General features: G+C 38.7%; 1 protein-coding gene across 3 annotated transcripts in view; it reads right to left on the bottom strand.

Moving 5' to 3' along the window:
- Window positions 1-2512: 2512 nt before the first annotated feature.
- LPCAT1 (lysophosphatidylcholine acyltransferase 1) overlaps window positions 2513-12139 on the bottom strand; it is a 67504-nt gene continuing 57877 nt past the window's right edge. For all 3 annotated transcript variants that reach the window (XM_065830358.2, XM_071804345.1, XM_071804346.1), the window contains one exon: window positions 2513-11522. In XM_065830358.2, the coding sequence (XP_065686430.1) occupies window positions 11338-11522 (185 nt within the window). In that variant the 3' untranslated portion in view covers window positions 2513-11337. The remainder of the gene's footprint in view (window positions 11523-12139) is intronic.

Here is a 12139-nt window from a genome sequence, read left to right as displayed (position 1 = left end):
AGAAGAAGACTCCACAACCCCCCGGGCAGCCTGTACCCGTGCTCTGGCGCCCTCACCGAGAAGTTTCTTCTCATATTTGAGTGGAACGTGTTGTGTTCCAGTTTGAACCCATTGCCCCTTGTCCTATCATTGGTTGTCCTGGCTCCATCCCCCTTACACTCACCCTTTACTTATTTGTAAACATTAATGAGAGGAGGGCCCGTGACGTGCAGCTGAACAGCTCGGGTATGGCAAAGGGGTAGGAGGGGGGTGGGGAGGAGGCTCCTGCAAAGCCCTGTGCCCCCAGCACACCCCCTGGGAGAGGAAAACAACAGGGACAGCTTAGGACGTAATACAGAATAACAGAATCATTGCAAGTGGAAAAGGCCATTAAGATCATAAAATCCAAGCATAACCTAACTCTGGCTCTAAACCATGTCCCTAAGAACCACATCTACATGTATTTTAAACACCTCCAGGGATGGTGACCCCACTGCTTCCCTGGGCAACCTGTTCCAATGACTGACAACTGTGAAGAAATTTTGCCTAATATCCAATCTGAACCTTCCCTGGTGCAACTTCAGGCCATTTCTTCTTGTCCTATAGCTTGTTACTTGGGAGAAGAGACCAACACCCTCCATGCTACAAACTCCTTTCAGGTAGTTGTAGAGAGCGATAAGGACTCCCCTCAGCCTCCTTTTCTCCAGGCTAAACAGCCCCCGTTCCCTCAGCTGCTCCTCATCAGTCTTGTGCTCCAGGCCCCTCACCAGCTTCGTTGCCTTTTTCTGAACTCCAGCACCTCAATGTCTTTACTGTAGTGAGGGGCCCATATAATAAAATATCCTTCAGCAGTCTAACAAGAAGTTACCTTTGACACACAGACTGAAAGGTAGCATAATACGATTTTTAAAAGTTAGGGAAAGGAACGGAGCAGCAGGACCAAAGCTGAATGGCTCAAGCAGTCTGGGGCATTGCCACAAACACATCGTAGGATATGTGGAGCTACATGGAACTCAGAAATACCATGGGGGAAGGTGAAGATGGATATCTTCTTTAAGTGAAGAAAGTGGTGGAGAGCAACAGGAGAAAGGTGGGAAGATGAGGCTGGGGAAGGAGAAGCAGGCATGATATAAAGGGTCACAGCCCATGCTGCTACCTTTAGTGGAGAACAAGTAACCTGAAAAGATGCTGAAAGGAGAGCAGTGTGGCAGGGCTGGCTGCAGATTCAGACCCCACCGGCTGTTGAACCAAGCAAGCACAGCGGCAGGAGCTGCAGAGGACATGGAACCAAAGCCAAGGCTATAGCCTGTCACCTCTGGCAAGCAGCAGGGAAAAACATGGTTAAAACCAGATGGTATCAGGCAGGGTAACTTCTCCCCTTGGAAGAAAGAAATCTTCCAAGCATTTTTGTGCATTTACACATCTGTAATATTTCATTAATAATGTCAATCACTTCCACTTTGTAATGAATAAGCATTTGTGAAAGTTAACTGCATTCTGATAGCATCCTTTGACATTAATTAAAACATTGTGTAACCTACAAGTATAGAGCAAATAAGTTATTAGCATTTTAGAGCAGAAGAAAAAATATATTTAAGCAAAAAAAAGGTTCAGGTTTTAAAGCTATTTTCATTAGAAAGCATGCCACGTTGCATAACTAGTAGGACTTCACTGAAAGAAGAAATAACTAGATTAAATTTTGTTTTGGACAAATATTTAGTCTCTTCTCTTACACAGAACAAAATTATATACATTTGCCATCACCAACAGATCTATATTCTTGCACACACCACTGTGTGACTAATCTGACTTGGGCCAAAGAACATCCTCAGAATCTGCATCTACCCCATAGAGACTAACATTAAGAAAAAGATTAACAAGTCTTCCTTTGAAATCTTCATATCATGATGAATGTATGTCATTTGTCTGATAAACTTCCCCAGTACTGCCATTGGATTCTTAAAAATATTCATATTAATGGTTCAGCTTATATCCACTGCACCTCATTATGCCTTTTTCCATCCTCCAGTATGAATTTCTCATGTATGTAGGTATCCAGAGTGCTAGATCACTTATAATCTGTTTCCTGGATAAATAAAAATAGCCATAGCTACTTGAGTCTAATTTAGACAGACTTGTTCTCCAGACTTCTGGATCCATTTTCTGAATGGTTTTTGATCTTTCGATGTTCTTCCTTAAGCACATAAAATAGAACTGGAGTCAATATCCCTGTCATCCTTCGGGGTAACAAAAAAAAAAAAAACAATAACCAAAGCAACCTCTCCCACCTCCCAAAAGAACACGACAAACCCAAACACAAACCCTTAAACCCCTGCATTTCACACTCCCGGTTTTTAGGAAAACAAACACTGTTCTAGCCACACTGCCACAGAGGACATACATCAACAAGACATGCCTGGACATACATGGACTCTTATTCACAATTATGATTTGCATCCTTTCCATTATTGTAAATGATGTTTACAAAAAAACCCCTCCAATCTAAGAAAAAAATGCAGAGGAAACCAAACAATTTTTGTTTCATTTTTAATTTGGCTTCACGCTGAAAATTCAATTTACACGCCATTCATAAGGAGAATGTCCAGTTGGGCAGAATGAGCCATGATTGTATACTGCACATCAACACTTGTGTATCATGTAGTTCCCTTTTAATAAACCATCATAGGACTTCTATAGCACAGTTTAAGCATCCGCATCATTTGGCTCAGTTCACCACATGCTATAGTCCATTTCAACCTATCAGACAACTAACAAGAAAAGAATGTTCAATTTGAGGTATTTCCTTTAGGAAGTTACTGATCACTGGTCTTCAGAGGTAATGTTAAATCATATAGTTCTAAACATTGAAAAATGTACAAAACCAAGTTCATTTTTAAAAAATATCCTTACTCTTCCATGCATGTTAATAAAAAATATAAAAAAATCAAATTTGTAGCACTGAAGCTATACTTTTCACTCTGCAAAAGTTATTTCCACAATTGGAACCACAAGCCACAGTCATCTTCAGTACACTACTTGTTTTTGCTTTTGATTTATGAAGTATAGTCAGTTCAGTGCAAAGGTAATAGTCTATGTACACATACCATAAGAGCCATAGGAGGGAAATTTACAGCAGAAAATATGCATTCAGATCATTGTTATATTATCCTTTAGCACGATATATTCTTACAGATTTACACTGCATATCCAAGGGCTATTACAATAGAAAGCTTGCAGCCAATATGCATCTTCAAACATGCCAGGTCTGCTTGAGCAGCCTTGAAGTCAGAAGTTGTGCCACTGATGGAACAAGCACGTAATACCTTGCAAGCTGGTTCCTGCAGAACAGCTTCCTGCTCTGTCAGCACAGGTTTGCAACTAAACGCATCCTCTTCATGGCAGTGCCTAACTTGGATTCAGTAGCGGTAGGAGAAAATTCAAAAAGTTGATGATTTAAAAGGTTAAGTTTTTTTGCTTTTGTATTTAAATTCTCAAGCGTGTTCAAAAACATAGCAATATTTTTTCGAAATAGATATAAATTATACCCTCAATGCACGTTTAACAATAATTCGGGAGATCAAAACCATTTTTTTTTCTGAATTATTTCTCAGCTTGCTGATAACTCAATTTTATTCTTCCAAAAAGATGAACTAGTACCTGCAATCAAATTAGAAATGTCTTGCACACCTGGAGAGATGCTGGGAATTAGAAAAAGGTTTAGAAAGTGGTCCCATTGAACAGATGCCAAATACTTACAGCACAATGCCACAACACTGAAGTTGTATAGTACATAATACAAGGTCAGCAGATGCTTAATCTTGGTCCTCCTCTAGGAAACAAAAATCTAACACTTCTAAAGAAATTTATTTCTGACTTCTATTTCTAACATTACTGATTTACATGGAGCTCTTAATACCCTTTGAGCAATTGGAGAAAACAACATAAACAAATTGCCAAACACAACTATACAGACAAGAAGCTGCCACGGTTTAGCTTTTTGTCTAAGTATATACAATTGCTAAGGAGAGATGTTTAACTTAAAGAATTCTAATCTACATATTTAAAAATACAATTTCATTTTCAGATGTTTACTTAGAAACTGCTTTTGTAGTCTGGAAAGTACAGCACTGGCTAACCTAAACCTCCCTTCTGAAATATAAGAAATATTTTGCTTGAACTTCATTATAAAAGAAAACATGGGACAAAAATATATACTTAGGGCATACAAGATCTTCACAAGTTTCTTTCTTTAGCATTTAAAGTACAAAATTGCCTTCATGCTGGATAGTGAATAAAAGACATGTATTTGGGTTTTCCCCATATACATTCATAGACTTAGAAATAACCTATCGCAGATGAATTTCATTTCCAGTACCATGGTAGGATGAAAAGTGTCTGAGCTTCAGCTTTCTTCAGTATCCACGAGGAGACTTTGTTTGCTATTGCATTTATAGATGCTGCATTTGGAACTTGGAAGTAAACAGGCACACACTGAAAGTGATACAGTGAGTCAGAAGTCAATCCAATTTAAGGTTTCATTGTGCTATGAATCTAATTTCTTATTGTTCACAGGAACAAGGAGAATCTCAAACTTTTTCATACCTGCTGTCACCTGGACTCACCTGCAACTGTTGAAGTGTGGGAAAGGAAAATGCAATCCTTTACCTAACAGCAGGCACAAACTAAAGCAGAGCACAGGCCTTTACTTTTGGGTAGCATTACCAGAACATTACTTTTAATAGTCACCTGCCACTTATGGCTTGGGGAGAAAAGTCCATGAATGTCACTTAAGCAGCAGCGAGGTCTCCCTCAGTCTGCAGCACAACTACAAAGAACCGAGAGCACAAGCAAGAGCCAAGGACAGAGAAAACTGAATTCAGCAGCCCAAGAGGCAGAAAAGATCCTTCTGTACTGTGGGAAATGGCTGAGTGTGCACTGAAAGCTCTGCTGGTATGCTGGCCTTCATGGGCTTTTCTACTGGTTCAGGACTAGAAGTTCAGCCTGATTTTTCTTCAGCTGACTCCTGGGCTCAGAACTGGTGGTCTCAAATGACACCCCATTCATAATATCGAAACAGAACCGTACAAAAGTCATCATGACTTTTCTCTTGCTTCTAACATTTTTGGTCAATGTGAAAAAAAAAAAAAGAAACTTAACATTATATTGACAGATTATCATACAGCACCTTTTTAGAGATCCCCAAGATAACCTCAAATGACCTCTGATGCTCATATGGCCCTGTGCAATTTAGCTCAGAATAAAAAAGCATGACAACTGTGTTGGTAAAAACCAAAACCAACCAAACCAAACAATCATAAAAAAACCCAACAAAAAAATCCAAAACAAACAAACGAAGTCCACCGAAACCAAACCCACAAATAAGTTAATTAACAGGAATAACTTACTCAGGTGCAAGCTGTGCTAAGGTGATTCTACTGTTTCGATTCCCAGACAGTGATCACTTGAGAACTGCATATACATCTTTAGCCATTTACAGGTGGCCTCCCGCAGTCAGCCTGCACAGGAGTACCTTGCTCTGCCACTTTGCTAAAGAAAATGGAATTAGCAGCCACTACCATCACACAGCTAGTAAAATTATTTTGCTTAGTGAACTTGCAAGACAATCTAGGCAGAGTGCTAACTGCTGCAAAAAGGTCTCAGCATATTTCACAGAAAGAAACTCTCAATTTTATAAGCCTCTTAAATCCTCTGGTGTCTTGGTATCACCCACTTCAGTTTAATCCCATTACACATGATAACGTACATCCTACCATCTGGGGAAAAAGAAGCCATTTTCTACAAAACAAATCACCCCTCCACTTGTAAAAGTCAAAGTAATTATTATCTTGATATAAACCTGAAGGGTTTCCTAGAGAAAGAAACTGTCTTAACTTGATCATGATGAGATGCAGAACATTTTCACAGATCAAGTCCAGGTACGTCTGACAGGTGATCTCTTTGCTACTGCATTCTATCAGTAGTTTTACCTTGATATTATAGAATTTATGCATGTTTTGATCATAATGTGTTGGTGACTAACACGTCTACCCAGCCTACTGCCATAGCTATCACATAGAACAATTACGTTTGTTCCTCTGAGGTGGAGCTGGAGGATTGTACCTTTAAGGAGGTCTTACAAGGTTCCTGGCACCATTTGATTACTTTTTCTCAGTCTTCAAAGGAAAAAGGCAGGGAGCACAGAGGAAACCTCACTGGCTGCATGCAAGTGACCTAGACACCGCTTGGATGCAGTATGGTGCAGTACCTTCAAGAGATCATCCTCTGACTGAAGAACAGCTGGCTTAACTTCTGCCTAGCTGGGACTGGCAATCTCAGTCTTCCTGCTTAGCTGTGAAACAGATCTTGCAGTTTTGCTGGACTGATTAGTAATTAATAACCAACTATCAATGGCACTGATGACAAATTCTTACTTTCCATTTTGAACTGTTGGACCTACTCTTTTTTGGAACAGATCTAGCCATATTAAGTAAGTAATTCAAGTTTTCCAAATGAGCCCAAGTTAGTTCAGATACCTAAACAGCAACACACCATTGGAAGCACTCGGTTCACAGGGAACTTCTGCGCTTCAATATGAGTTTAGGAGCTGAAATTAAGTTTTGCCAGAAGGTCTGATGACCCACTCTGTGACCTACAGGAAAATTAAACTGACTTGGTCCAAGCTTTTAATCTGAATTTCCTTCCTCTCTCCAGCCTAGTCAAGTCCCATGATCTATGCAAAGCTGCGCTTACAGAGTTTTTCTGAGATCTACAGCACATTCCACTCAAGTTCTGCACTTGTATTAAGTCTTTTTTTTTTAAAGGAGAATACCTTTTTTGAAGGAGCAGAGAGCAGAATGCAACTAAAACAGTTAATATGCAAAGTTGTACTTACTGTATAGTAATATAAAAGTGGGAAGAAAAACTTAAAGGCGATACCAAAGATGGCCTTGCAAAAGAACTCATAAATTAATAAAAACAAAAACATATGTGCTTTAAAAAAATCTGTCAAGCTATGCAGATGTTAAAGTGCAACAATCCATTTTCCAGAAAAATGCATACCACATTTTATGAATAGAAAAATATTCCAACCAGCCCAATGCTTAAACTAGCTAAGAAACCTATTCAGCTTGCATAAAAATATTAATAAACAGCAAAGTACAGAATTTAACTATTTATTTCCTGTAGCTTTGCCACTAAAACGGTTGCATCACTTCCTTACTGCACACTTGTCTCCTTCTCAACCTCTGCCACCTAAAGGATTTATGCCTTCAAAGTAGGATTAGTGAACACATGCACAAGCCTGGCTGCTTTTTATCACAGTGAGATCATTCTAGCTACAATAAATGCATTGAAACATGTAGTGTAATACATTGGTAGAAAATTAAGTGTACAACACAATTTCTCCATAAAGATTACAAATTGCCGATAATGCCTTTCAAGTGTACCTGCTTACAGCACTGGACTCCTGAGAAATCTATAATAGCACTTGCCTTGCTGTGGTAGATGGTGGTATAAACACGCTTTGCACCTTCTAAACCTTTGCTTGATTTTAGCGGAGTTCTATTACGTTTGAAGAAACACTAAGAAAAAAAATAAACTTTTTAGATATATTGGATGTCATGATTTTCTGTGTTAAATACATTCAAAATACGGAGCCTACTTGTTCAACCCTATCAGAACAGCAAACATTTGGCTGGGTCTCTCATACAAATTATATATAAATTTAGTCTGATGCAAGAGCTGTACTGCCAAGGGATGGCAGCATTACATGAAAGCAGTAAAATGTTCATCAATGTCAAATGCCTTCACACCCCTGCATTTTTTGTGTAAGGATCATTTGTTCAGTTAAATTGTTGCAAAGAACTGAAGTAATTTCTTCGTGTGTCTCCCTGTAAATTTAAGGGCTATTGATATCACCGGTTACAATAAAACAATTTGTTTGTAAGATCTATAATATTTTAAAGGAAAGCATTTGCATGTCAATGTTTGGTGAAGGGGAAAAGGAAGCTTTCATTCCTACCCCGACATTGCAGCAAGCTCCTGAATCCTGACTGTCACAAACCAGCTGTTCCAGTCAGATGCTTCTTGAAAAGGTTGCTTACGTGCAACTACTAAAACATTTCAGCTTTCAGAGTCTGATTGATGAGCTGCAACAAACATTGCTGCAGTAATGCAACGTGTTACAGGTCTCAGTCCTCAATAAAGTCCTGAGTTTACCACCTTAAGCTAATGGGGCTTTTCTGTCACTACGAGGCAATCTGATCTTATAGCCTTATACATTGCAGATGCTAAAATTACTTACGCTATATTCATTAATCTCATCTTTTGTAATATTATGTGTGATCTAACAATGTTTCCATGCAGGCTGATCAGGACTTAATCGTATCATTCATCCTATTATGTCTCTACAATTCATTACAGAATTTAAGTGTGGTGTTTGGTCTTTTGTTTTGGTTTTTAATGTTTGTTTCCACCAAGTGTACTTGCTTGCCAAGTAAACAATGCTCTGGTCACCAGCCTTCATCAGCAGCAGCTCTGGACTCACTGACACAAATGACCTTCAGTGTCTCTTCACCACACAACGTGGTGTTTGCTTAAGGGTCCGTCTATTGCCGGCTGCAGCGCCCTTCAACCCAAACCCTCTGCACAGCTTAAGTTGCACACAAGCAGTTATTACACTCACCACCATTAGAAGACATCTCCCTCTCATATTTAGCCAATTTCAGTCAGTTTTCCTTGTTCTTTCACAGATATAGACAGAGGATCTCCTCCAGAGCTTCTCTGTCCCCAAAGCTGCCTGTAGAACACTAAGCTTACCTTTTTCTTCTTTTCAGACACATGTCTTGGGGAACTTTATCTCATCCCTTGCACTCTGAAATGGTCAAATTCCCAAGCTCACTAAGGTAACTATCTTGGCCAGCTTCAGCCACATACCATAAAAAGCCTTGCAGAGGAGATGCAATATGCCCAGACTACAGTTCATGTGCCTTCCCTTACATACTGACTAAAAGACGTACTGTATAAACACAGGAAGCAGACCTCAGGATGTATCCCTATGGCCCTGGGGCATGATCAACAAAATCAAAGAGTCTCCATCTTAGCTGTCCTATTTTCAAAATTTCCAGTGAAGGAAGGCTCCTCACCCTGCCTGGAATAACTCATTCTCCTTAGCTAAACCACATGTATTATAAGGAAATTTTCCTAATCCTTAGCTTGCTTTTTGAATGAATAGCCTGCATCTATCATCTGTCTGGAGAAAATAGTGTTCCTGTCTTCTCTATAGCAACTGTTTCCACAGTTGAAGACTCTTTTCAACTCTATCCAACTATTCCCCCTCCTTCTCAGGTGCCCTAACATGGACAGGTAAGGCCCAATCACACCTTGCTAACACAGAAACACTGCCACACTTCTCACAGGCTACACTGTTGATGCATCCACTATAATGAGTATCTTTTCTGCAGCAATAGGTTAATAGTACTCACTTCACCATACTCTATACCATCCCAAGATGTTTTATGCAGTAATACCCACTCCTTTATCTGTCTGTGCAGCTGACTATTCCCACCTAAGTGCAATTTATCCCATGTCTTATTTTTCCAAACCATTTCTATTTGTCATGATCAGTTTTAATTCAAATCCTGACTGCCAGTCTGCTGCAGGCCTGTCAGCTTGGCATGAGTTACCTAGATAAATAAAAAATTTAATTATTACCTCCAAATGAGCACCTACCTCCACATATCCCACATAATGCATAATTTCTTAATTTCTTCAGTTTTTTTTTTCCCCATGCTTTCTCTGTTAAAGCCAGTTTCAGTCTGGAGACTTGCCACATACAGTCAGAGATTTCTAAGGACAAATTCCAATACCCTAATGAGCTTTAAAACACCACCTGCTATTTACAAAATAGTAATAAAAGCATTTGGTACAAACAGATTTCCTTCTGCTAAAATTCCTACCTTTCAAATCTAGTTTTAAATTACTCTAACATATGAAAGATTCAAATCTCAACAGTTTTCCAAACACAATACCATCATATTTCAGTGCAGCCCTACAAAAATCAGTCATAGAAATCACATGAAAGTATTTTTTGTTTGTTCGGAAGTAAAGTTGCCATGAGAATTATTGTGTGACAGAGTCATTGTTCCTCATTCTTGTGGCTTTTGTCACCTTTCCTAATCAGTGGAGCTCTATGATTTCAAAATATTTTTTTCTCTGACATCACCACTGGTAATTAAGGCATATGGCTTTAAAAAAGGAAAGATAAGAAACATTAGTAATATGAGTCTCTTCAGTTGTTTTTTCTTATTTTTTTCTTTAAACGGTTCTAAACTATTTTAAGCTTCATATATGTTATATGTGGTATATGTAGTGTTGCTATAGAGACTTCACAAGCATTTATTCAGGATGTTCTGCAACTTGTTGCTGGCTTGACCTCTGAAGTAACTGCAACCTTTTCAAACTTGTGCTGATACAACATAGTGTGTTCCATGCTAAGTTATCTGTATATACAGGCTTGCTACAAAAGAAACCTGTGATTCCTGATAAATCTGTATTAAATAAATGGTGTAAACATCTCCCATTTAAATGTTGGGTGGACATGATTTGAATTGAGTATACAAAAAAAGCACGAACAGTTTTGTCACGTATTTGCAAACAGTAGGTGGTATGCCAGTTTGGAAAAAAAATTGTGTTTAATTGCATCCGGAAGATTACAGTAGAAAAGCATTGGGGTGAGGGATAAGGAGCCTTTCCTTTTCATTCTACCATGGAATACACTGAAACAGTTTCATCATTCACCAATAAAAAAATAATCCTTAGCAAGTTTTTGCATTATTGTTTCCAAACTGTTCGCTGAAACTAAAGAAATGGCCAAAATATGTTTGTCTTGCTCAAGAGAACCCACTGAAATCAACAAGACTGACTATGCAAATGTGGACAGCAAAGTTTGGCCCCAAATAAACATTCCCATAACTAGGGAAAACACTAATCACTAAAGTGCACTTAACATCATAGTAGCTACAGTTTCTTTATACATGCACAGTTTGTGCGACACTTTGTACATGAAACTAGCCAATGGAATATAAATAAGTGTGCCGCTTCCTTTTAAATATGAACATTAAGAATGAAGCACATTCACATCTTTGCCTTTCAAAGACCTTCTTGAAAAACATAAAAGCACCTTCCTCAGAGTAACCTGGAATACGTTGTTAAATATAGCACACATGATTGAAAGAACAGTATTAAGGTAAAAGAACGTTCACACACAAAACTTGTATTTGTGGTATAACTGGAGTGACTTATGAAAATCCCATGAAAAGACAATCCTCTCACCAGGAGAAGAAGGTAACAGTTGTAGTGTTAATTCAGTTTCTTCTGCAGGGGATTGTTTTTATCTTCAGCATTTTCAGGGCTGAAGTCAGTACAGATACCATTAGGAGCCAAAAGAGATGAAGTCACCAAGCCACTCTCAGCTCCCACCTGATCAGCATAGAGATAGTCTTTTGCAAAGTGTGGGTGCAATTCAGCAAAACTGTAGAAGTCATCTAAAAAAAAGAAATTGTCGTTACATAGAATCAGCTGTTTGAAACAGAAGGACGCTAAATTTGAATACTTACACATAAATGATCATATGACTTAGGAGAAAAATAGCAGCAGTTAACATACAGCTTGTTTTAGCTTTTCAGCAGAAGCCAAGATGACACAAAGTGTTATCTAAGCCCTCTTAAAACACTTCAAACCAGAGCTTAGCTTGTATGGTGAAGGGGTAAACAGGCTCAGATTTGCATTAAAATGCAGGCGGAGCACCACATGCCCTTAACAGAGCATCTTACTGTTCACTGGGGGAAGGGCAGAAGCCGTCTGGCTGAGCAACAATGAACAGCAAGAGTAGGCATTTCTTAAAATCTGGGATGTCTTTTGCAAATATGCCCCTTAATGCTTTGCACTCATAACTCCCTTCAACACACAGTTGTCATTGCTGCCTTCTGCTTTCAAGATTTCAGCATTTCAAAACTCCTATTATTTTGGATAACACAAGAAGAGAATTACTTTGAAACACATTATGAAAAAAAAAAAGATGTTAATATTGAATACTAAAAAGACAAAAAAACACCCCAAGATTAGTTCTTGGTGAAATGGGGAATCCTGAACATCAAGAAGT

The sequence above is a fragment of the Patagioenas fasciata genome, chromosome 2 (genome assembly GCF_037038585.1).
Source record: "Patagioenas fasciata isolate bPatFas1 chromosome 2, bPatFas1.hap1, whole genome shotgun sequence".
Classification (NCBI taxonomy): Eukaryota; Metazoa; Chordata; class Aves; order Columbiformes; family Columbidae; genus Patagioenas; species Patagioenas fasciata.
This window is presented reverse-complemented; position numbering and strand designations above follow the sequence as displayed.